We start from the raw sequence: 26,550 nt of genomic DNA, 5'->3' as shown, positions 1-26,550 counted from the left end.
TTTCCTACCTGTGTGGATGTAGTGGGGAAGGCCCCATCCCACATTGTTATGATGCCGTGTGTCCTTTGACCAAAAGTAGTATCCATTGTGCTTAATGAAGAAGAGGCATGGAAGGTAGAGACGTTGATTCTTTCAATACTTTTTCACGGAAAGCATGTTTGCTATGGTGAAGCTTCTTACCTTGTTGACCTCGTAAAATCAGGGAGGAATTTCTCCCCTCTGATATGTGTCTTAGTTTCTGGATGCATTCTTTTCTTCTCTTTTTGCATCATCAAAGGTTCACCATGGCTGAAGAGGTTACTAAGCCAAATGAACCTGGGTTCTGCAACTGTATAGGAACATATTTGAAGCATCTGGTTAGTATGTCCTGGGTGTGTACATAGGGTTGGGTTGATTTCCTCCAAGTCAGTTTGGCAGAGATTTGGACAGTGCTTCAACTTTCTGTCAAGCATAGGTCACAGCTAGCTTTCTGAGATCATTTGTATGTGTCTCATCCAATCATTTTTCTATATCACAGCCTTTTGGGAGCCTCTCAGTCTCTTTTGCTTCTTGCCTGAGGCATGTATTCTGTTTTATTGAAGAACAAAATGTATTCTGTCACTGAAGTATCTAGGTTTGTTATTAAGACTTTGTGTGGATACTGGCTAGCTCTTGATACACAGAAAGCCAGCTGTTGCAATTTAAGGGTTATAGGAAAGTTGATGTTTAGCAAAGTCAAATTTAAACAGGAAAAACACCCTTTTCCCTGTAACCTTAGAGAGAGACCAGATTGGGAACATGTAATTAAATGTATTCATTATAATATCCCATAAATATTTCCCTACACATGGCAACAGATTAGGGAAATGCTCATCCTTCATACTTAAAAAATAAAAGATGTTCCTCCCCCAAATGCAATGATGCTGAAAAATATATGGGGATCACTGTGTATAACTGATTCAAATAAAAAAAAAATATTAAAAGCCTAAATGTGAGAGTATCAGAATAGGACAGTAACATGTTGTTGTATATTGGCTCAAACATTACTATAAAATCAAATACTGCTCAGGTGTCAGTATTTCTGAGTATTTAATTTTATTTGTTTTGGTTTTAGAATCAATTTCAAAGTAGGTCTGAGAAAGCATTGTTTATAGTGAGAAAGCAAATAATTTTTATATATATAAATTATTTGGGAGAAACTTAAGTGACTTAATAACAGAAAATACCTAGAATCAGAAGTTATCTTTTACATTTCTTACCTATTAATGTAGCAGAAAAAGACAAGAAGAAAATACACTGTTTGGATGCTGAAGCAAAACAAATTCAGATAGGAAAAAGTGAAGATTTTGAATGCCAGATAATATTAGGCATTAAAAGGATTAAGAGGAAGCCAGGCTGTCTGCCATTGACTTTTAAAATCAAGACTAGATACTTTTCTGTGAATGGATCAGATCTCAGACGGATGTTGTTTGCCAGAGCAAGGTCTTTATTCTTTGTTACACTGGTGATCAACTGAAATAATCAGAGCAGTTCCTTTTACAGTGAAAACTGACTAATATCTTAAACACTTAGCCACTGAATATCTGCTACTAACATTGAAGTATTCACACAGGCATTACCATGCTGTTCCTGAAGTGTAAGGGTCTAAATGTATTTCATAATGAATGTTGCTGTCTAATTCCAGACAGGGCTCAGAAGTGCATGGTGCATTCTGCAGGGCTTTACATGCTGCACAGATTATTTTATTATTATTATTACATAATATTATTATTACATAAATCTATGTAGCTATAGTGTAATTTTACAGGATGGTTGCCCGGTACACTGAACACTGTTTCTGTGTATACAAACATGAACAGCACACTCATGAGAACAGAAGTGTTTCAAAGTCATAACACTGCTTTTGGTTTTTATTGACACGCTTTACCTTTCACTGTAAAAATATTATTTCTTGCTTTTGACAATTATCCTTATAAAAAGATAAAGTAAACATGGATATGGACACTCCAATGAATATGTTTTAAAAAGAACTCCCAAGTTTAGGAAGTACAGAGAAGAAATTTTCTTTATGAGCCACTTAACTGTTTCAATTTGCATGCAACAGTAAAAATAAAAGCTCAGTAACTCTGATTTCTGTATTGCAGTTTAGGAAAACATTACACAATTAATTCCACATAATACTTCCAAAAAATCTGGTTTAATCAGGAGTATGTTTAGGAGTGTTAAACAGCTTCAGAATGCCAAATGCATGCCATGTACTTAAGTGACTAACTGTAATAAAGGTGTTACATCCTCCTTTTCTACCACAGTTAATAACAGAAACTACGAAGAGTTCAATTTCAAAATATAACTACCATCTACCTGACTTTTTTCCTCCATAGGTAATTCTGTCTTCTCTGGAATACTTTCATTGAAATCTGGTTATCAGGAAAGAATGTATGTTCTCTGTTATTGGAAATAGTATCTTTTCGTTCCTTTTATCTTAAGCATCAGAGATTCCCAAGGCTTCAAAAAGTCTGGTTTTTAGAGTAAACATTCATTAACTGTTGTGTAAAGATGGTCCTTCTAATAATACAGGCTTGTAGTTTCTGTGTTTTGCTAGAATGACCTTTTCTGCAATACACAACTATATATAGCCTTGTGAATATGACATAGAGTAATTTAGGGCTGTGGAGGGGAGAGAGAAATTCAGACTATCTTCTCTGCTTCCAAGTTATGATCGGCAATGCAGGAGTCTTCAGAAATCACAATTTTTAAATTTGTAAGATAACATTCCCCAGTTCTGCTCAGTTAAACATTTTTGCCCAGTTAAATTCAACACTAATTTTACAATCATATAAACAATTATTTACATGTTTAATTTTGTTTGCATGCTTGAAGATTCAAAGTCTAATAACTTGTGAAATAAACAAAACAGAGGGCCTGCTTTTCGAACTTTTTCACTGGGCTGAGTTTTACCCCATGAAATTGAAGGTTGCTTGAGATACTACAATTTAGCTCATACTTATGTACAGCTTAGTTACTGTCATTAGAATGGATGGTTGTTCTTTTATGAATATAATAAGAAATACTAACTTGTCTACGTAAGATGGGCTAATCAGTAGGTTTCTTTGTTATTTTAACATAGCTGCTCTTGAATTATTTTGCTTCTCAAAGGCCATTTGTTATATCAATCTTTTTGATCTCGTGTTTATTATGCTTTCTCCTCTCTTTATGTTTTGCTAAAAAAAATTACAGTATTATCCAGGCGATTGTAAGAGATAGCTGTCTAATATTTTTTTTTTTTTTCATTTATCCTGGAATATTTTCTAACAATAGGTCCCTAAAAGTAAAAATATTTTTACACTTGCAACAATGTTTTGCTTGCATATTAAGCCTTCATAAACACAAAGGCAACACTAAATGTACAAGCATAAATTAATGTTTAGTGATCAAAATTGGATAATCTGAAAAGCATTGTAGGTTTACTTTGGATAAAGGGATGGGATATAAATAAAAAGCTTCATAGGCTGAGAAATCTTTTGAAATTTATGTGTGTAAAAGATAAAATTGTAGTTATGATATAGTGAGGGGTGGTTCATCCCCTTTCTCAAGCTTTAATTTCTTAAGCTTAATTTTAATATTGCTATTTTATAGGTAATGTGTATTTTCTCCTATTTATTGTGTTTTTCTGGGCAACGTTCATTTTATATTTTCTTCTGTTGCTAAAACTAAACCAAAGCTGTTAGTGTTAGTCCCCAGTTTGTTTGGGGAGGCTGAAACTTCTTTTTCTGTATTTTCTCCCTGTGCTTTATTCTTTGAAGTTTTTGTTTGCATTAATCCAAAAAACTGAAGTGCTTAAAATTAAGTGATGAAAAGTTTATATTCTGTTTTTCTCTTTTTTGAGGGTCTTACAGATTTGTAAGAAAGGCATGCTAATTGTGATCAGAATTATGTCAGTGTTTTCCTACCTGTGTTTTTGTAAACATACATGCACTGAATAATACATTATAAAATTTATTTGTGTTATTCTAACATCAGTGAAAAATGTCCCATTTCTTTTCAAGTGAGTAAAATGAATAGGAAGAGAAATGGTGGAAAATTTTGTTAGTATTAGAAATGTTTGACATCTGTTAATGCATTATTATTTTTGTAAGTATACCAGAACTGCAAACTAGCATGTTATGCAGCAGATGCTTTAGATGTTGCACAGTGGAATATGCAGCAGCTGAAACTAACAACATTAATTGATCATGACTGGTAGAATTAAAAAAGCCTATACTTCTAACTAATATTCATAAATATTCAGGTCTAATTGAAATCAAATGTACATAAAAATGCTGGTGTCAAATAGAACTGATGGGTTTTAGTTTCCCTTAGGATAAAGTGTACTGTGGGAACACGATAGATGAAGAACTGTTTTTCTGCTCCTATAAACAGATGTTTCTCTGCAGATGCAGTACTTGATTAGGTGTAGAAATACTGTGCCACATGACTATTGGTTACCCATAGGGATTAAATCCTATTTTGATGGGCTTCCGTTATTTTTAGTACCTCATACATTTTCTCATGGCAGAAAGGTAAAGAAATATTTCAAAAGTCATTTTACTTTTTACATCACCATCAACAAGGCAGAGCAGACTTACATTTATTTCCCTGCATGATTTTGTTGTTGCTCTGTAGGTTGGGTTGGTACTGAGTGATGCCTGCGTTCGGCTCAGTTGCTAGTATCCAAACAAGCCCAGAGCTAAGATAAGGGTAGCTAGCTTAGCACTTGGGAAGCCCACGGTGACCATTTTGCTTTCTGTGTGCTGCTGGGAGAATCAGCTGGGGCTGTGTTTCCCAGATAGGCTGAGTGGTGCTGTGCTCTGACCTGACCAGTTTCTTTGGGTCTCAGTGTCCCATCTGTAAAAAGGGAGTAGGACATAGTTTCCTAATTCAGCCATGTGCAGGGAGGATAAATATGTTCTGATGGTCTAAATGGTTCAAACCCTGCAGCAACACCCACACTGAAAAGCCAGGCTTTCCTCAGCTCTGGAGAGACATCCAGCCATAGCAGGCTGGAGGTCTCTGCAAGCCTTTTCAGCCTCCTGCTCAGTGTTTGCTGTGTCAGTTTGCCGTGTGTGCTTTTCTTTCAAATAATTTCTTTCTCTTTTCTAGTTTGAGGGTTGCAAGAAAGCCTTTTCCAGACTAGAAAACCTCAAGATTCACTTAAGGAGCCATACAGGTGAAAAGCCGTACCTTTGTCAGCACCCTGGCTGCCAGAAAGCATTCAGCAACTCCAGCGACCGCGCCAAGCACCAGAGGACACACTTGGACACTGTAAGGAAGCAGAAGTCCCATTGCAGTCCCCTCTACCTTAGACTGTGTGCTCCTGTCCTCCAGCTTGGTGGCAGCAGGTAGCCCATAACATTAGAGATGGAAGGGAGAAGTGCCTGATGAGGCTGTTTAAGCTGTTTCAGAAGTGACCCAGTAATGTAAGCGTGGATGAAGGTGGGCCAAACTAGTTGATAAAAAGGCCACAGCTCCATGGGCTTTGCTGCAGGTAGGGGCAGTAACTTTCTCCCACTTAGGTGGTCTTTAGGGAACCTGAAGTCACTATGCAAAGACAGAAGCCATCTGTGATAATACCTGCTATTCTCTGAGAAAAACTCAGTTACACTTAAGGCTGGGGCATGCACCAGAAAGTCAAGAGAGGAAGAATAATTTTGTAAATCTAAAAATATTCGTGCCAACAAATTGTTGCTTGTGAATTTGAGTCACAGCTGAGATTTGTTTAAAAACTTTTGTTGCATAACAAAAGATCATGTTTCGTCAGAGACGAGCAATTTCCAAAGGGCAGAAGTCCAGAAAGAAAACGAGAACAATGCTATTTGAATTAAATGGCTGTCACAAAACTTAAATTATCCATTTTGAATAGTCGATAGTATGGCTGGTAAGTTAATCATTTGTACAAGGTGCTTTTGGAAATACTTTCTGAAACGTAAGCAACTAAACTGTAAAATAGCTAATTTAGCAAACATTTACTCTGTATTGTGGATCTACAAGCCTTCAGGGAAGACAGACAGGTTAGAACAGGCAGGAGATATTTATAGAGATTTATGTTTATTTGGTGAGTTAGATTTATTTGGCTTTCTTTTAAGAAAACTATAACTGTTACAGGACTGGTATCTTTCTAAAATGATGTGTTATTAGCAAATGTAAGCTGAAGGAGTTTGTCTTGTACTTCACATTAAAATGTGCATTTTTGTGTGTAATATTTCTGAAACTTCAGTATTCAATGCTTGCTTTGGTTTTTGCTTGCTCTCTTTGTAATGTAGTAAACTAACACTTTTCTTGTTCTCTTTTTCTGAAGCAGATTCTTCTATAATCCTAAACAGTCTATCTGGGCCTTTACTGCAGTTTCTTTACCTGATTCACTAAAGAATGTAATTTCTGATTAAGTCAAAGATTGCTCTGAGGGTGGAAGAAATGTGAGTATAACTAGCAATATTCATTGTACTGATTACAAAAAAAAAAGGTAACAATGAAAGGTGCCATAATGAAAGCTTTCCTTTGGTTTGTCTTCCTTATAAGCCTTACTTTCCTCCTTTCCCTTTCTAATAAATTACTGAGCATTCTGCTTGTAATAATGTACAACATTTGTGTTCTGTAGTAATGTGGTTTGCAGCATCCCAAGGCTCAAAAGGGATTCTCTTGAGTTAAAATAATCTGTGATATAACAGCTGCTTTATCCTTTTTCTTTTTGACTTAGAAACCTTACGCATGTCAGATTCCAGGATGTACTAAACGATACACAGATCCAAGTTCCCTGAGAAAACATGTGAAAGCCCATTCTTCCAAAGACCAACAAGTCAGGAAAAAGGTAAATTTTCTACCATGTTGACTGGTGCAAAGCTTATGTGGAGAAGTCAGTGTTCTAATGTTAGATGTTTCAATGCATCTTCAAGTACCTGTGCTGATTTCAGACTGTTGATTAGAAAAACGATTAATGGGAAATAACAGGTATGTTTCTTATGTAGATGATAATTTCATCTTCGATTTAATGAGGCTGCCTGGTTTAATGCTTTTTATTTTCTGATGTGATGATTGATCACTAAACATACATAACAAGGCAAATCAAAAATAATTTTTGAAAACAGAAATTTTTGGGTTTAAAGTTCTGCCATTTGGTTTACATGGCCAGTCTCAGATGGAAGGATGGATTTTGAGGGCAGATGTACAGTATGTGAGATTAAGCTCTAAATTATACTTCCGTATGCCAGACACTTCCAATTACCAAGACATTTCACAGGGCTGGTTACCTGTGGATGTAAAGTCCATGAGTCAACAGTTGTTTATATGTATAAGCACATCTTTGAAGAGCTGAGTTGCAACCTAGGGAAATGATTTTTTTTTTTCTGAGCATTTTTCATCATATCTCCTATTAATCACTGACACTATTTCATTAGATTGTTTAGATCATTGAGGATAAAAAGCTAAGCTTTCATTTTAAAGGAAACTGGTCCTGAGCAGAAAGGGGAACATGCATGGTGTAGGGATAGATAAACCTTTGAGATGTCAGCCGCATGTAAAACAAGTTATAGTTTAGAAGTTTTAAAATTAAATGCACAGCCATTCATAAAAAGTGGCAAAAAAATTGCTTCATACAGTATTGTAAGCACTAAGTGGCAGTCTTTAAAGCTGCAGTATACAAATTTGAAGAGTAAGTTTTGATTCAATGGTTTGTTGGAGCCTGTAGTATTCTTGAGGAGTTTCCTTTGAACTTATGAGTGCCCACTCCTGTATCAGAGACAAAGTAACTGAGCATTCATTTTCACCTTAATAAGTAGTGCTTTGGCTCCCTTGCTCTTGTGCATGCTGCCCACAGTCAGGACTGCCGAAGGAGGTCTGTGACCCCTGTCCTGCCTATCCCAGGAGGGCAGCTCAGCTACCCAGACACTGTCTTTCACAAGCATGCCGATCAAGACGTTGCATTCTGAGAAATTTGTGTGTGATGCCTCAGCTAAAACTGGCATAATGGACCCAAATACAGGCATTAAACTGCACTGTAACATTACTGTCATTGAAAGTGAAATATGTTATCTCCTCTCTCTCATTTTGTTGGATTGCAATACTGTGTGGGATTTTCTTTCCTGCATTTCATTCACTATTTGATTTTGCTCATTTTCTGTTCCTTCTTTGTACCAAACAGTTTAAACCTGGCCTTTTTTACTCCTTGCTTGATTCTCTGTGGGCACATTCTAGACTTAAAATTGCTTATTTTTTCATCCCTGTTTGATAAGGATTTATTTCTGCTCATTGGTCACCTGAGATACGTTGATATATGGAAGGGGAAATAAGCCAAACCTCCACAAAAAGAACAGAAAAATTGTGGCATCTACCAAGCCAGATACTTAAAGCATGGATAAAGTTTGCAATATATGGTGTTTACAAGGTACAGCACAGTTACTGGACCTTTGAGAACTTATAATTGCTAACTAACATCATGCTTTGGCATTTGAAATATTTTCTGGCCATAATAATAATAAAAAGTAAGAAACAATAAACCTTTTAATGCAGAATTAAGGTTATTTATGGCTTTAATTAAAAGTGAAAATTGGCTTAATGTCAAAAAAGTCTTTATAAAAATGTGAATTCATCAAAAATAACCATAAAAATTCCAAGGTGATAAAGGCACAGTGGAGTAATACTTCCAGCCCTAGGGATCTATTCTGCTGAAAAGAATGAAACCCTTTGCTGTCACACCCCGTTAGTCATGGATTCATTTAATATATCGTGCTTGACTGCTTTTAATCCTCCTTTCAACCTCCCCCTACAAACCAAGTGACATTATTGTGGTGTCTTAAGTGGCTGGCTCTCCAAGACTGTACCTGCAAATGCGTCTTTGATGTTGCATAGACTTAAAATAGCAAGATGAAGTATATTCATAACAGCGGAATCAGCTACTTGCTATGCTAAACCTTACACTGAGTCTTCAGCCCAGATTTTCTAGATCTGTCTTCAAAGCTTTGACCCTTTCCTTAGCCCTCTTAAGATGGGGCCAGATTATGCAATGTGATATAGATAAATTTCCATCTTTGAATTATTTTAAGCAACTTTTGTTGATACATGTTTATGGCTTACCATGTAAGGCAAAAATGCCTTTTCTGCAAATCTTGTAAGGCAGCCACTGTTCCCCTTCTCCTCCCAACCGCCAGCCTCCGGCCATCCACCAAATACATGTAACTGGGAATCTCTGCAGGTAGTGGGATGAAATCCTATAGACCAAGAAGATCCCAGCACAAATACATTTAATGCGAGCAATGTAGTGGCTAGTACAATAAACTTTCACTTACTTTTCAGAGGAAAGCAGAAGAGTTAAAAGAGCCATGCCTGCTTTAATCATCTTCGTGTAATTTGTAAAATTATTCATAAACATGAGGGCAAACATGTACACAAATACCATGCAAACACCTGGGAACAGATGCCGAAAATGTCTAGCAAAACATTTGAGGTATAATCTCTATGCATCATAATATTCAGTCTGCACTTTTAAAATATTTTGGTGGGATAAAAAGCAGTGCTTCCTATCTTATTTTAAAAAGTAAAAATTGCTGACTGCTTGGATTTCATATTCCCTTGGGGAAGATGGATGGAGCTCCTTCTAAGCAGGGAAGTCAGTGATAGAAAAATGAGAGCATAAAGTGATGCTGAGAGGAATGCTAATGCACACCATGCCTCTGGACTACAATTACTTTTAAAACCTGTCCTCTTCTTAGTCATCTCCTCCTTTCAACTTTGAAAGGACGACAAACTTAAAAGATTTTTTTGTAAGTTGAACAGTTACCATGTGGTGCTTATTACCACAACATATAATGGAAGCTAAGTGCCATGTGGGATTCAAAGGGATATTTCTGTGGGTAACGAGACAGGATTAAAAAATAAACATGAGATTTGCAAGGGATATTGGAGCTTCAAGATCATGCTTTAGGATAGAAGTCAGCATCAAGCTAATAGATTAGGGAAAAGCGTGGTTATTCTGTACTGCTTGTTTGCAGTTTTTCACTCTTTCTCCTGAAATGCCAGCTGCTAGTGGACACAATGTACATAGTTTAAGGCAGTCTGGATGGATCTTGGGCCTGATCTGGAAGAAGCATCTGCTTCTAAATTGATACTGTAAAATAATCTTCAGGCTGCCTAGCCTTAATTTATGTATTCTCCTTCCTTTTTGCTTCTCTCATTCCATTTTTATAATGCTTTTCTCTTTCAGTTTCCTTTCTTATTCCATCTTCCTTTGTAGCTTTGGGTCTTTAGGATACGCAACCCAAACTGAACATCTGTAGGCGGCTGAGGTGTGTATTCTGTGGTAAGACCAGTCCCAGGACTTTCTTCTGCCCCAGATACTCCTATATTCTCTCATCTTTCACCCTGTTTCTTTCCTACATTTTTTTCCATATGCAGAGTTCAACAAAATTGTCAATTTAGAAAGCATATTGGTACATACAGTCAAATGCCACTTAAACATTTGACATGCCATGTGTTTGTTAATCTTTATCTAGCTTGGACCTCATGTTAACTTAGGATCTCATAAACCATTTACCTTTTCTTTTCACCTCACATCAATAATTACCTAACAACTGTTCAGCTTTTTCAACCTTCCATGCATTTTTCAAGGCAGAGCAGGACCAGAAAGAGAAATGAGTCATTTTTTTCCTTTTGGGAAACTCTAAAAAGGAGAGAAATGCAGATTTTAGCTGAGTTACTTCCTGAACTAACACCTTTTATATGAAGAGGGGCTGTAACAGCCTAAACCGATTGTTTCCCAGAATCAATGGTAAACATGCAATATTTTTGAAAGGAAAGGACAAGGAGGAAAAATTCATGAGTTGAAATTGCTGTTTCATTTCTACTTTCAAATACCCAGTGAAAACAGTATAGTTACTTGGCCTGCTTTATGGACGTGCAGAGAACCAGAAGAAAAGGTTAGGAAAACAGAAGGATGAGTGAGGCACGTATTTGCTTCAGCTAATCTTCATATTATTTATTCTTCTTACAAAACACTAATACTATTTTCTGACTTCATAAAATCTGAAAACCCTTTATGCTGTGATACTTTTTGTTCTGAGTATAGACTGGCTCCGAAAATTGCCAGCCTATAATATTAGGTGCAGCTGTTAATGGTAGAGATATTGTCTACATGAAGTCAGGGTGAATCATTATGCCTGTTAGATCCTATAGTTCTTACTTGTAGAAGAGCTTTAATAAGGAAGGCTACAGTTGAGAACTTTGCTTTGGTATCTTCAACAGGGCTGAGTAATTTTGTTCCTTGAGTCATCCTGTGGAGTCTCTGACTAGTCAAAAAATAGGGCACTACTTGACACAAGTAAGCTTATTTTCAGTTGGTTACACTTTGTGTTTTCAGTAAACAGCAAATTTCTTTCATCTGTGAACTGATGATACTTTATTTGAAAATATGAATCCATACTTCTTTTAGTTTGTAAATCTTTTTATTGAAGTTAGTGAAAATTAAATTATGCAACATATCATTAACAAAAGCCAGAGCCTGAACTATTACATATCCAGTGATTTGAAACCAATATAGAAGGCAAATACTACCATTATGCTCTTCATGAAGATCTATTTGTTGTGCAAGCTAGCACTTAGCCTTGCACAAATATAAGAACGTTATGTTTTTTACAAGTATACTATGAAAAACAATTTGCTATTTCTGCAGGAGTCTTGCTGAAAAAAATCTGTATTTGTAAATCTAAAGAAATACTTAATTCACTTTTAAGTATTACAGTGCAAGTCCCACTGTAAATGGAATGGATCCTCCACAGACTTTTTGTAGATCTTGTCATGAGCATCTGCAATGTCTAATGCCTTTTTTAAAGGTTTTCTCTTTTTAAAAAGTGTGTTTTCAAACAGATAAGAGATAATGAAAAAAGGACAAAAGATTGCTTTGATTTCATACAGCTGTTTGGCAAGGACAAGATCAATTTGGTAACATCTACGTTATCATTCATCTGAATGATGCGGTGGCTATGCTTTTAGATATGGTTTTAATTTTATCCATAATTATACCAGTGAACAACTGTTGTCATGTATAATAGCTCTTTAAGCCAGTGTGTCCTGCCAAAAAAAAGATTTAAAAGATTGTTTCTGTTTAATTAAAGGAAAGTGTAATAGATAAGGATACAACTGGTTAGCTCCGTCTTTGGGAAAAATGCAAAAGATAATTTGAGCGGTTCAGATAAACAACAGCAGCTAAAGGGAATGTAAAAAGTCTTAGTCTGGGCCTTGAACTGAAAGAGAATTTATACCAAATAATATCATCTTTCAGCTGATCAGTCTTTCATTCTTTGGCAGTTTTAACAGTGCCCAGACCGTGTCTTTGATCTTGTTGTGTAAATTAGTTATGGATGAGATACATTATACAGACAAGCTTTGAGATATTGAAAGCTTACCTGAGAATTGCCTCTGAAAGCTGTCTGTCTCCTGGAAACCTGCATCATCTTAGCTCATTCAAAGGGTTCTTGAGGAAACCATGCATGGATTCAGCTGACCAGATAGCTTAACACCTCAGCAGATGCATAACATAGTAAGTGATACTCCTAGGTCTCTACTGGTTTTCTTAGTACTACGCAGAGGAGGATATATCAGCTAAAGCATGCAGTGTTTAGTCTTAACTGTATTTTGCTCCTTATTTATTTATTTGATTTGTACTTAGTCTTAGTCTGACACAGTAATTGGGCTTGTGTCTATTTTCTTGGCTTTTTCTGGGTCAGCATTTTTCTACTGTCTCTGCCAGAAAGCAAGTATCATGGAGGCATAGCTTTGGGAAAGGAGGTCCAGAGGACATTTCTTAAAGTTGTCTACACTTGGTGGAGGTTTTTTTGAATTTAGTGTATATGGTACATCTACCAATCCACTAAGGAATGAAGGGGGTGATGAGACCTCAGGAGATGAGGGGTATGTGCATGGACGTCCAGCTTGGTTCATTTCTGCCTAATAATGTTCCTTTTTGACACAGATTGGTCAATTGTAAAATGGTGGCTGAACAGTGGCTTTTGGGGAGTTGTCAAAACATTCTCCCAATGAAGATGGACTTTTCCAAGATTTGTTCCTGTGATATCTGGTTGGAAGGAGATCTTTTCAGGTGTTACTGTGTTGAGGAGGAGTAAAGGACAGGCAAGCAGGGTCTCTCTAATCCTGCTGATATTTGTGCGTGATTTCTTCCATGTTGCATTTATTGCTCTTTCAAAAACCAATCAGCTAGCAGTTGCTGGAAGTTTTCAGAATACTTTCCCTGATTACAATAAAGAAAAAAGGTGCTACACTGCACTGCTGATATGAAGCAGGCTGTATGACATCTCAGCCATATCCACTCCTGCTTCAGACTGTAGCAGAGGCTAGTAGAGTAGAGTAGTCCACACTAGGTGTGGACCATGTTGGAAGTAATGAAATAAGGGTATGGATTGTCTGGCCAAAGCTATTCCTGGAATTGCAGTGGCCTGTGCTGACTTTGAGCAGGGTTGCCATCTGAACTGAGGGGGCTTCACAGAAGCCACCTTGCAAAGCTAGTAATGGTCCTGCAGATATTGCTCTTCTGCCACTGTGCAACCCCCATATTAGCAAAAAAGGGATGTAAAATCTCCACCTTTAGAGGCAGATCTCAATAGCTGAATTCTTCTGAAGACTAGTCATTTTATATCCCTTTTCTAACAGTTCATCTCTTCTTTCTTAGAGCCCTGTTATGTATAATGTATATAAACCTGTCTATCTTACATTGGAAGCATTAAGAGAAATGGGAAAAAAACAAAGGGCTTAAAGACGTGATATCCCCCTATTGAACAGTATTTCTCTGGAAATAGGACATACAAGTGTTTTCATTACAGGTTAACTTCTACAAAGTTTTGAGAGATTGTCTACCTTTGTATTCTGTGGGTCATTGTCAGCAAATACATTATTCCCTAAGCAAAATAATATAGAGCTCTTGCTTCTTACAGGGCTGCACACTTCTTGATTGTTCATTGTTTACATTTTTTTACAGTAGAAGCAGGCTTTTTTATTGTGACTACATGTTCACTACCAGTTTGTTTAAAGATTTTGGAATAAACAAAATTTTATGCTAGCATTTAGATTTAGTGGAGAACATGAATAGAAAACAATGCCTGGTAATTTTCTTTAGCTAGTATCTTTGGTTTATTGAATTTTGCAACACTTATTTCCAGTTTTTCCTTTCATTTCCTTTCTTTTCTCAGCATTTGAACTAGGCTTTTCTGGGAATCAAGAAACACAATGCTTAATGTGTTTCTTACAGGAAAGAAATACACTTCTTTTTTATTTCTGCTCACTCAGAATGTTTAATTGATGAGGAAAGAGGGAGCAAAGGAGGGTTAGACCATTACATCATTGGTATTTCAGCAGGTTATTCGAGCACTAAGCTAGTTACCAGAGACATTGTCTATTATGTGACTTTATTAATCTGGAGAAATGGCTCTGTGAACACCTGCCTCTTGGGGAGCAAACAGCCAGATCCTGCAGTATGTGCCCAGTTTGCTTCTGCATCTTTCAGGTTTCACTTGTCCTTGTTCAAACTCTTAGTTCAGATTTCACTGTTAAAACTGCAAAAGGGAGAGAATGGATTGAAAGGGCAGCAAATCTATTTTCTTGCTTTGAGAGCAGTTGAACATAAGGATATTCTCCCTCATTTGTTCTCTATGGAGTCCATTTAAAAGATGTCACTAATGCAAAAAGAAGTGCATTCAGGGGCTAAAGGTCAGTGAGCAGTGCCCATGGCAACTAAGAAACTATTCTGCAGAAAAAATGCAGTAGAGAGTAAGTGTTTTAATCCCCAGCTTTAATCCCTTTACTTCCTGTTTTCAAAATGAAATATAAATCAGGCACCATGGCGTGCAGCAATTTTTCCTGAAAAGGATGTTGGCAAAAAGGGATTAGGAATGGGCAGCAGTGTTTAAGGAATTTAATCATACAATTTGTCGGAAAACTTTTGAGACTACGAGTGACCAGTTCTTTTGAGTGTGGTCAGTGAGAAACAGGAAAACAGACCCTGAAAGCGACAGAGGACTGGCTGTGGCTGACCCCCACACACACCTGCTGCAGCGGCAGCAATGTGCGCTGTGGCGGGATGCACAAGCTGTGCCTTGCAGGGAAGCTCCATCATGGGGGATATGCTTTGCCAGCGGTGCATGTAGAGCTCTGCTCTGCAGGGAGGAGGAACCATCGAAACCCCCCTATGGTATTCATGGTGCTCTGGCAGCTGTGGCAGTTGTTACAACCAAGAGATTGTTGGTTCACTCTGGTGTTAACATTTGCTATTTCACATCACGATTCCTCCCCGTACTTGGTTTCTGCCCTGAACTTGTATTCCTGTGAGCTTTGGCAGTGTGATGTGTTGAAAAGTGCACCAGAAGAAGTAAGTGCTGTTACCCTCAATACATTTACACACGTGCCAAAAAAATCCAGATTGTCTCAAAATTTGTAAACAGCTGTCAGTGCATGCCCATACCATTTTGTATTTTTCAGGTTCATTTTCGGTAGCAAAGAGTATCCTTTTCTGCATTTGTGTGTCTTCAGTTCCCTGCTACAGCATATGCATGAAGGGGGGCTTGAGAGAGCAGGAACCCTTCTTTCTTTAGGGGCCTGGTTGACAGAGTCCCTTGGGAGGCAGTTCTGAAGGGCAAAGGAGCCCAGGAAGGCTGGAAATTCCTCAAGAATGTAATCTTAAAGGTGCAGGAGCAGGCTGTCCCTACATGCCAGAGGAAGAGCAGGCAGTGAAGAAGACGGGTTTGGTTGAACAGCAAGCTTTGGCTGGAACTCAGGAAAAAAAGGAGAGTTTACCACTTTTGGAAAAAGGGGCAGGCAATTCAGGAGGGCTACAAAGATGTCGTTATGCAGGGAGAAAATTAGAAGGGCCAAAGCCCAGCTAGAATTTAATTTGGCTGCTGCCATAAAAGGCAATAAAAAATGTTTCTATAAATACATTAGCAACAAAAGGAGGGCTAAGGAGAATTACCATCATTTATTGGATGCAGGGGGAAACATAATAACAAAGGATGAGGAAAAGGATGATGTACTTAATGCCTTCTTTGCCTCACTCTTTAGTAGTCAGACCAGTTGTTCTCAGAGTATCCAGCCCCCTGAGCTGGAAGACAGGGATGGGGAGCAGAAGGAAGCCCCCATCATCCAAGGGGAAATGGTTAGCAACCTGCTACACCACTGAGACACACAGATCTATGGGGCTGGATGGGATCCACCCAAGGGTGCTGAGGAAGCTGTAGGATGTGCTCACCAAGCCACTTCCTGTCACTTATCAGCAGTCCTGGCTAATATGGGAGGTCCCAGTTGACTGGAGGTTATCAAATATGACGCCCATCTACAAAAGGGCCAGAAGGAGGATCTGGGGAACTACAGGCCTGTCAGCCTGACCTCGGTGCTGGGGAAGGTCATGGAGCAGATCATCCTGAGTGCCATCATGCGGCATGTACAGGGCAAGCAGGTGATCAGGCCCAGTCAGCACAGGTTAATAAAAGGCAGGTCCTGCTTGACTAACCTGATCTCCTATGACAAGGTGACCCACTTTGTGGATGAGGGAAACACTGTGGATGTCATCTACATGGACTTTAGTAAAGCCTTTAACACTGTTTCCCACAGCATTCTCCTGGAGAAACTGGCTGCTCAAGGCATGGATGGGTGGATTCTTCACTGGGTAAAAAACAGTCTGGATGGCCAGGCCCAAAGAGTTCTGGTGAATGGAGTTAAATCCAGTTGGTGGCCGGTCACAAGCGGTGTTCCCAAGGACTCAGTTTTGGGGCCAGTCTTGTTTAATATCTGTATCAATGGTCTGGATGAGGGCATTGAGTGCGCCCTCTGTAAGTTTGCAGATGACACCAAGTTGGGTGGGAGTGTTGATCTGCTCAAGGGTAGAAAGGTTCTACAGAGGGATCTGGACAGGATGGATCGATGGGACAAAGCCAATTGTATGAGGTTCAACAAGGCCAAGTGCCAGGTCCTGCACTTGGGTCACAACAACCCCATGCAACTCTACAGGCTTGGGGAAGAGTGTCTGGAAAACTGCCCAGCAGAAAAGGACGTGAGGGTGTTGGTTGACAGACGGCTTAATGTGAGCCGGCATTGTGCCCAGGTGGCCAAGAAGGCCAACAGTATCCTGGCTGGTATCAGGAAGAGTGTGGCCAGCAGGAGCAGGGAGGTGATTGTCCCCCTGCACTCGGCATTGGTGAGGCCGCACCTGAAATACTGCGTTCAGTTTTCAGCCCCTCAGTACAAGAAGGACATTGAGTTGCTGGAGCATGTCCAGAAAAGGGCAATGAAGCTGGTGAAGAGTCTAGAGAACAAGTTCTGTGAGGAGCGGCTGAGGGAATGGGGGTTGTTTAGTCTGGACAAAAAGAGGCTGAGGGGAGACCTTATCACTCTCTACAACTACCTGAAAGGAGGTTGTAGTGAGGTTGGTGTCAGTCTCTTCTCCAAAGTAACAAGTGATAGGACAAGAGGAAATGGCCTCAAGTTGCTCCAGGAAAGGTTCAGATTGGACACTAGGAAAAATTTCTTCATGGTAATGGTTGTGAAGCATTGGACAGGCTGCCCAGAGAGGTGGTTGAGTCCCCATCCCTGGAGGTATTTAAAAGACGTGTAGACATGGCACTTAGGGACATGGTTTAGTGGTGGACTTGGCAAGTGTTACGTTTATGATTGGACTTGATGATCGTAAAGCTCTTTTCCAACCTAATGATTCTATGATTCTGTAATTCGATGATTCTTACCACCCAGTCGCACTTCAGTCTGGGTTTTAAACACGCTATCCTGTCTGTGATGCTACTTAAGCATCACCAGTATCTGAGCAAGCAGGATTGTAGCTGTGTAAAGGATGCCTAAGAGGTTGCAGTTAACTGCCTTGACAGTAGCCCAAACACCCTTCAAGTCTTTAAGACTGTCCTCACTGAGTGTCCCTGTTCCAGGCTGGGACCTCCTCTCTGTCCATCATTGGCATGCAGATTTCATGCTGCTGGAGATGAGTATTGGCAGTTGGCCTGCATTGGCAGGTACTGATTTCATAGTCCTTAGTACTACTCCTGAAGCAATGATACACAGGCTTCACTGGCAGTCACCATATGAGGGGGGGCCTTCATCTGCCCATTTGTTTCCTCCCCATGCTGCAGAACTCTGCCCCATCTGCTGACACAGTTCACAGAATCACAGAATGGTTGGGGTTGGAAGGGACCTCTGGAGATCATCTAGTCCAACCTTAGTGCTACAGGAGGTTCACCTAGAGCAGGTTGCACAGGATCGTGTCCAGGCGGGTTTTGAATATGTCCAGAGACTCTACAACCTCTCTGGGCATCCTGTTCCAGTGCTCTGTCATCCTCAAAGTAAAGCAGTTTATCCTCATATTCAGTTGTTTGTGTGACTGCACTGTAAGCTGAATTAGGGCTTTAACAACAACAAAAAACCCAACCTGAAACAGAAATGCCCCAAAATAAATGGGAGGCTGTAGGAACTCTGAAAGCTAGCAGTGCCAGCCCAGCCAGCACATCACATCATCACCTAGGCAGGAAACACACTAAATGGACAACTCACAGACAGTGGATGAAACTGTACAGGAATGTGCTAAGGAATCTTTACAAGAGTAAAAATCATATGCCTGAAGGCTAATAATTCGGATCTCTTACTAGTAAAGCTGCCAAAGTTTTTTCAGTTCTAGTCTTAGGCTCTAATCAAGGTATTATTTTGAACAGATGAGTATTTCCTTGTAGGAACTGGTACATGCATGAACTTAAGTTCCAGTGGAGATTAACACAAAATCAAATATTTGAAGTGAAGGCCAGTGTTATATAAAGGATGTTGCAGACTTCAAAGAAAGAATGCGAAATCTGAAAATCTTTGTTTCTGTATACTAACAATTGCTGATGTTATTTACAGATCTTTGTGGCAATTTTTGGTAACCTGTGACAGGGAGAAAAATATGTTTGTGGTAAATGAAGCACCAGGTGGATGAGTACTTATTTATTTTCCACAGTTTTCCACTCATGAAGTGAAAATTTGCCAAAAAGATGTATTTTCAGAACGGAAATTCAAATCAGTCTGCAGTACAAGTGGTTTCTTTGTCAGGCTGCATTTACTTGGAAAAGCTGATGTTAGGAATATCATATACTAGCTATATCTCCAAATCAGTCTGGCACAAAAAAAAGATTTTTTTTTTCCTGCTTTTTGAATGGCACAGCTCAGCTCTTAGGTTGCCATTCACAAAAAAACAGCTACAATCCTCTTAAAACTGTGAGAAAAGGAGGATGACATAGGAAGGGTCATAGGAATAATGTAGGTATCATTTTTTAGAAATACTTGCATGTTTTCAGATTTGATACAATTTGATACGGGGCAGAGAGGTAATGTATGGGTGTGTGCATGCGCGCACATGCATCTGTATGGATGTTCTATGACTAGAGTGAGAAAGAAGCGAAAGCAGTATTTGTGAAAATGTAGACTTCTCCAAGACAGTGGATGTCACAAGGAGCATCCTCAGGACCCTTCTATGGGAAAACATATTACTTCCAAATATGTAGACCAAAATAATAATGTTTTCAACAGAACTATGACCAAACCAGCTTTTTTGTTTATTTCAGGAAATGATCACTTACAATACATCTCACTCAAACTGTACTTCCCTTCCTTAAAGTAAGATTCTCAGTTTGATTTTTTTATTCGGTTTCCTTTCAGGTCTGTCCCAGCTGCAATGTTTGCCCCTTAAAATGGTGCTCTTGGTGTTCTATGTAATTTTAATGAAAAGATAACTATTCCTCATATTAGAATAATACCAGTCAAAAGAAAGCTCACTGTTCTGTGTCTAATAAAGGTAGAATTCATTTCAGTGTCATCAGCCTTAACGTAACAGTGTTTTTCTGTGTGTTTTTCAGTGGTTTTAGTATTGCTTCAAAATCAGAATTTCTTCTTGTCCTGAAATTTGCCAAAGTTAGCTGACTGTGTAGGTTCCAGGTCTGTTTGATTTTTACTGCTAGAGGCTGAAAAACATTTTTGGTACGTTTTCCTGATTTACACACAAAGATGGAAGCCATTTTTGTATTTGAACTCAAATGTTTGTAGTAAAACTTTGAGAGGAGCAAAAGTAACTATTTCTTGTATAGAACCTAACATCCCTACTGTGCAGATAGGCTAGTTTAACTTGATTTTTGTTGTGTTTTCCTGGCCGAACATTTAATTGAAACCGAATGTAAGAGCAGATGAACATAGCACGCACACATATCTGAAAGCTGTGGTAGACAATCAGCGGAATAATGAATGTGATGGCTCTCTAGAAATCCTGCCCAGATGACTCACTGGAAGCAAAGGTTGTTGAAGAATCCCTTCTGTCTGCATTCCTTCTTTGCCCCAAGATGTCTGTAGCCTCCAGAGGCAAGAATTAGGACACTTAGCAAGTATAAACTTTTAGCAAGCATAAACTTTTATTGTCTGTTGTCAAAAAGATTTAATACTATGCAAGAAAGCACTGGACCTTGAAGCTGATCTGCGTGAGTAAAGGGATAATGTAGGAAGCAAACCTGTAATATGAGTAAACACTGTGACATAGCATGGCTTCATGTTGAACTTGTAATTTTCTAATGGTCACATCTGTGTATTGTCAATGTCATGATGCTAACAGAACATACTTTTGCTCTAACTGCACAAGCAAATATTAAAATGTGGCTACTCCTTCAGAAAAACTAGTACAATATGTAGCTCTATGTAGACAGATCATGCTTCCCTCTCCCAATGCCAGCTTAACTTAGAGACAGTAAAACTGAGTGGAAGACTACTGGCTTATTCTCTGTTTGACAAATAGCACTTAGTAAACAATACACAGACTATGTGAATAACAGAAATTCCTCCGTAGCTTTATAATGAAAACAAAAACACATTTATAAAGCTATTGCAGTTAGTGTAAAACAGTTCCTCTCAACGAAACGTAGCAGTATTTAGGGTTTTTTTGCTAGTGTTGGAGATGGTAGGCACAGATCTAACCTGCTTCGAAACAGACTATAACCAATGTCTCCCTTACATACGGCAATACTCTACTAGGTGCACAGCATACATACAGCCCATGAAGCCTGCTTTCATGAAAGCAAGATTTAAAATGCTGTGTTTTGATGACATAACTGGCATGTTTGAATGACTGGAGGAGTCTAGACTTTGCTGAAGAATTACTAGAGTTGATCTGAGTACATGTACATATGGCAGGTTTTTAAGTTACTGAGATCCTATTTTGTGTGGATTGGAAACAAACTAATAATGTTTGAGAAATCCTAAACTACTTCTCATCTGACTAAGTGTATTCATAAACACACATTTCTTATGTTTTCCTTGATGGTGTCTGATTTCTACTGAACAGGAATAATGCTGAAGAAACTAGCCAGGTTGTACAAAAACATGCAGATCTCAGATAAAACACACTCATTAGAGGAAATATAAAACAAATGATCTTTTCTTTTAAGGAGACATTTTCTCTGGAATTATGTCATGCATCAAATCAACAGCACATCTCTGCTCTTGGACTTAAATATAATGAAACTGAAAATTGAAGAATGGAGAATCTTACTCCCTTCTAATTACTTCTGCTTGTATCATTTAATCTTGGGTGATACACGATGCAATTGCTCACCACCCGCTGACCGATACCCAGACAGTTCCCGAGCAGCGATCGCTGCTCCCCAGCCAACCCCCGCCCCCAGTTTCTATACTGAGCATGACATCATATGGTACGGAATAGCCCTTTGGTCAGTTTGGATCAACTGTCCTGGCTGTGCCCCCTCCCAGTTTCATGTGCACCTGGCAGAGCATGGGAAGCTGAAAAGTCCTTGACTAGCATAGGCAGTACTTAGCAACAACTAAAAACATCTGTGTGTTATCAACATTGTTCTCCTACTAAATCCAAAACACAGCACTATGCCAGCTACTAGGAAGAAAATTAACTCTATTCCAGCCGAAACCAGGACATGGTACAGAGGAAAGATCTGGAAAAACGTTGCACAAAGGATGAGCTTTAGATGGCAGAGGAAGGGGGACCCAGCAACCAAAGTGTGGTTACTGTATCTCTCAAGAGAAAACAGTAATGGTGGGGAATGGAGTTTTCCAGAAGTTGTGTCTAGTTTGAGAAGCATCTGTGATTTAATGGCTGGTTCTGCTAAAGGAAGCTTACCCATTTCTGGTGTTGCTCTGCTAAGCAGTAGAGAACAGGTCCTCTACCCCTTGCTCCCTACACTTTCCAATGGTACAACAGTAATTGCTCTTAAAGAGCAACTCACATACATACCCTGCAGTAAAGGAGAGTAAAGTTATTCACAGCACCTATTATCTGGTGAGGTTTTATAGAAGGCCTGTGGAAGTATGTTTAGTGGCAATTTGAATTAGCAGTGTGTGTCTGCAGTTGCACAAATCGGTGTAATACCCGCCTCTTGTTCAGGATATTTCATTATATGTAAGTTAAATCTATATACTGTCATTCTAAAATTATATATAATATATACAATACCTGTATGTGTGTGTGTATGTAAGTTTATAAAATCTGTATTTCTAGCTCTTGCAGTTGTAAATATGAATCAATAATAACCAATGCATGGACTAAGAACTATCTTCAGAAATCAGATCACAGCTGTCTCCCCGTGTTTGTTTCACTGTTTTTGGTTTTCTGTTGTCAGTGCTGGGTTTTGTTTGGTTTTGTAAGCATTGACTATTGCGCAAGCCAGAAAATTTATATCAGCACAGGTTGTCGTGATAGATTCGTTCTCAGTATCAAAGGATTTGCAAATGCAAAACAGACCTCCTGAAGACTGCAAAATAGAAAAATGTGTAAAATAGGCTTCTGCTGTTATTTAATACTTGTAACTAATGTGTAAATACTTAGCTCTCATTTTCTTGTTCTGCTCACTGCTTCATCCATATGAGTGCCATCTGATCATATAAAATTGATCCATTTTTTACTCACAAAAAAATTTGCACACACAAACAACTTTACACAGGTGACCTCTGTAAATTTGCATTCTGTGTGATAGAATCCTGATTTTTTAATAGAAGTCAGATTTTTTTCATATTTATTTTCATATTAGATTCCATAGAAATTTAAAGTCACATAATGCTCATTAATAATGTAACCGATAAAAATTTGAATCTGGATATATCTGGCATTTAGTTTCACATGCACTTAATTTCATGGAAAAGCCATGTTACTAGTGATAGCATTAAGAACAGAATAATTAGTGGATAATAGCAGACAACCATACATGCTACGCTGGAAGACGCATTTGTACTTAGATTGTAAATATGGATAATAAATGAAAAGCATTTGTCAGGGTATTTCTCCCTTTCTCCCTTTTCTCCCTCTTTCTCTTCCCTGCCCCTTTTTTCTCTCTCTCTGTGCAATTCTAGAACAACAAGTTCTAGAATAACAAATATATCTCACTAAGGTAGTGTACCTTCGGGCTTAATAATTACTCACTAAATTTTTAAGAGAAGGAATAATCTATAGCATGCACAGTCTGTGCATAGGTATCATAGGCTGCATAATACCTCTTATTACAGTCACCTTACCTCAGGTGCTTATGGTGTGTAAGACCAAGTGTCCACCCTGTTGCAACCATTTCATACTACTGCATATCATCAGAAGTCATTTGAGTCATTATCAGCATCTCGCAGCACTGTAATGGGTTGTTCTACAGTTGCAATCAGAATCATTCCCTCTTACTCTTTTTTCTTCATTTCCGAGTATAGGATGGACAGAAATTTCTCGTGTTGCTCTTCTTCCCCTTAGGAGTTTGTTAGAGATGCTAGGTTATATTCTAGTTACTCTTACCTGCTCACCTTTCGTGGCACCAAACAGAGAGGTTCTGGACACAAAAGCCTCAGTTCCGTCTGTGAGATTTGCTTCTTGGGACTCTGATATGTGAGTGCAGCAAATCCTACTGCACTAAGTCAGGTTTCTGTCTATCATGCTGTGTGAACCATCTCTTCATTGACATGGGTGACAGGACAGCATATCTATCTGCATCTCAACCACTGCAGTGGCCTACTGCATATAAGTACAGACCCTCCTTTTTCATGCTTTTAAATGAAAGCACCACTAGCCTGTGAGCCAAGATGGCCATAAGGAACAGGCAAATTTTGTTATATATACCGTTATATATAAAGGTAACATCAGGCAGGGGGTTGGGCAGGCATCAGTCCCAGCATCCTGCAGGAGCATCCATCTGCCAGAAACCTTAGGGTGCTGTTTTGCATTACAGCTAGGACAGCCTTGTGTCAGGTGCTGCAGTAAGCTTCTCCTTATTTTGGTTCTGGGATTTTTTTTTTTAATTGCATTATTTTATGGTATTGTATTGTAGCCTCAGGATGACGCTGTTCATCCAACTTCATCCAAAGGAAGACTCGTTTTATGAATTTTTCTATTAATTCTTTGCAGAGTGAATTTTCTGCTAGATCAGCCAGATAAACAGACTTGCTGTTGATGGATCAGGTACCGGACAAGTGGCCATGCATGCAGCTGGGATTAGTGGCAGTGACAGAGCACTCACTTCAGATCAGTTCAGTCATAATGTGAAACAAATGCAGTCCTAGTCACTTTAACAATGTGGTCTTGAGACAACTTTGGTCCATATAAAGTGGTATCACTTCCATCCTGACCATCTTGAATGATATCACTCCTGGCTGCTCACTCCCAGTCCCTCGTTTCCACTGCCACGAGCACCTTTACTTTTCTGGTCCTTCAGTGAGCCAGTTCAAGGCACTAAGCCAGCAGGAAAGTACATACATTTTTTATAGGATCCCTCTACTGATATGAGAGATGTCAGACATTTGATAAATCTCCATTATCCATGAATCAGGACAGTCTTCTCTCTTTTGCAGTGTATGACAAGAGAACACATGTAACTGCATCTGTCCAAGGTCCTATCTGTACAAGTAGCCCTTGTCCTGAGTACAGTCTTGCTTAGCATCTGGAAGAGTTTCCTTCCTCAGATTTGAAATATGCCTGCTATAAAGGAAGGATATTAACCAGGATTTAAAAGAGAAGAATTTGTTTGTGCTCCATTGCTTTCTCTAATCCTTCAACATTTCTTCGTTATACTTCTTCAGTGTCTTAAGGATTTTTGTGATTTATTTCCTTTTTTTTGTCCGTGTTATAATAATTTCTCCTTTTTTATCTCTTGTGTTCCAGTTGCGATCGAGCTCAGAGCTTGGCCAGGACATCCTGAATGACTGCCTCGCAATCCAGCCCCTCCAGCCAGCCCCATCACCACATGATGCTGCAGATAATACCATGGAACACTCCCCAGGGCCTGCCCATGATATTTACCCAGGTATAGAAAAGGACAGATAAATACTATTGCTCACTTAAGACTAGGAATGATTTTGCATAGTAGGATGTACTTTAAATTCCATATCTATCTCATGAGAAGCATAGAATTTACAAAATAATATGAAAAGGTAGATTTTTTGACAGATTTTTACCTGTTTTTTGAAGGGAGGCAGGACAACTCATGTTTTTTCCATGAAAAGACCTACTGCAACAAAAAGCAATATTTTTGCTCTATAGGCATTTGACGTCTGCTAGCAATTCACTTCTACTATTCCTTGTAGACATCTTGAATTCATTAAGCTTCATTTAAAATCAAAGGAGTATTTTTCCTTTTCCTTATTCATGGATCACATATCAGTTTTCCAATAGATCTACATTAATGAACTTAAATGCTGCATTATGAGCTCTGATATTATGACTATAAATACCCCAATAAATGCATTTATGCTATGGAAGTGATAATCCTATTTTATTGTTTTAGTTAAGCATTTGAGATTTTCATATTAAAATACCTAACTCTGTCATACCTGCTTAAATGTACAATCGTTGTTCACATTTTACCTAAGTTTAAAACATTTGATAAGTAATTTATGAGTGATAATACATCTCAAAGCTTAAGCCACTGATGTTAACATTTCTTAATGCAGTATTTTAGTAGTTGTAAAGACATCTGTTTTTAACTTTCAGGCAGAATGCATTACATCTAGCCATTCAACTTTTAATTGAGAACCAGATGTAGGAAGTGAAAGAATTGTCTGAATGTTATGTGCAGTGCTGAAAATGACGTTATATGAAGTGGCCAGTTCAATAAGTGGTTTTATTTTACTGACAGGCTTGTAAACCTATCAATTTTATCATATGTTTCTGTCAAGACTGTCATGAGCTACACACTAGTTGGTGATGATGTAGGTTTATATGACAAAAATCAGGAAACTTAAAGCTGTGATTGACTGTATCCTAATTTATAAAATAGTTGGTATTACTTGTATGCTGTTAACGTTTAAATGCTTTAGTCTGAGTATAGGCTGAGTGTGGCATCTGTTATTTGAAAGCTAAAGGAAATTTCAGATTTTAACGATCTGATTTTGGCCGGGGAACATCTAGGGACATGGTGTTGGTTACAGTTGCTTATTTTATAGTGTATTTTGAAAGGGAGTTGGATAGTGAGGAATGTTAAGATTTAAAGAATTATTTACTGGCATTACCCAATGTAATGCACAAAACAGAGAGAG

The 26,550-nt window shown here is 38.5% G+C and overlaps 1 protein-coding gene across 2 annotated transcripts in view; it reads left to right on the top strand.

Moving 5' to 3' along the window:
- GLIS3 (GLIS family zinc finger 3) overlaps positions 1–26,550 on the top strand; it is a 181,494-nt gene that overhangs the window by 122,867 nt on the left and 32,077 nt on the right. Inside the window, exons 4-6 of one of the 2 annotated variants that reach the window (XM_075726129.1) lie at positions 5,119–5,280; positions 6,713–6,823; positions 25,178–25,319. In XM_075726129.1, the coding sequence (XP_075582244.1) occupies positions 5,119–5,280; positions 6,713–6,823; positions 25,178–25,319 (415 nt within the window). Of the gene's footprint in view, positions 1–5,118; positions 5,281–6,712; positions 6,824–25,177; positions 25,328–26,550 lie in introns of both variants that reach the window. The other variant, XM_075726128.1, reaches the window with a different exon arrangement.

The sequence above is a fragment of the Pelecanus crispus genome, chromosome Z (assembly GCF_030463565.1).
Source record: "Pelecanus crispus isolate bPelCri1 chromosome Z, bPelCri1.pri, whole genome shotgun sequence".
NCBI lineage: Eukaryota > Metazoa > Chordata > Aves > Pelecaniformes > Pelecanidae > Pelecanus > Pelecanus crispus.
This window is presented reverse-complemented; position numbering and strand designations above follow the sequence as displayed.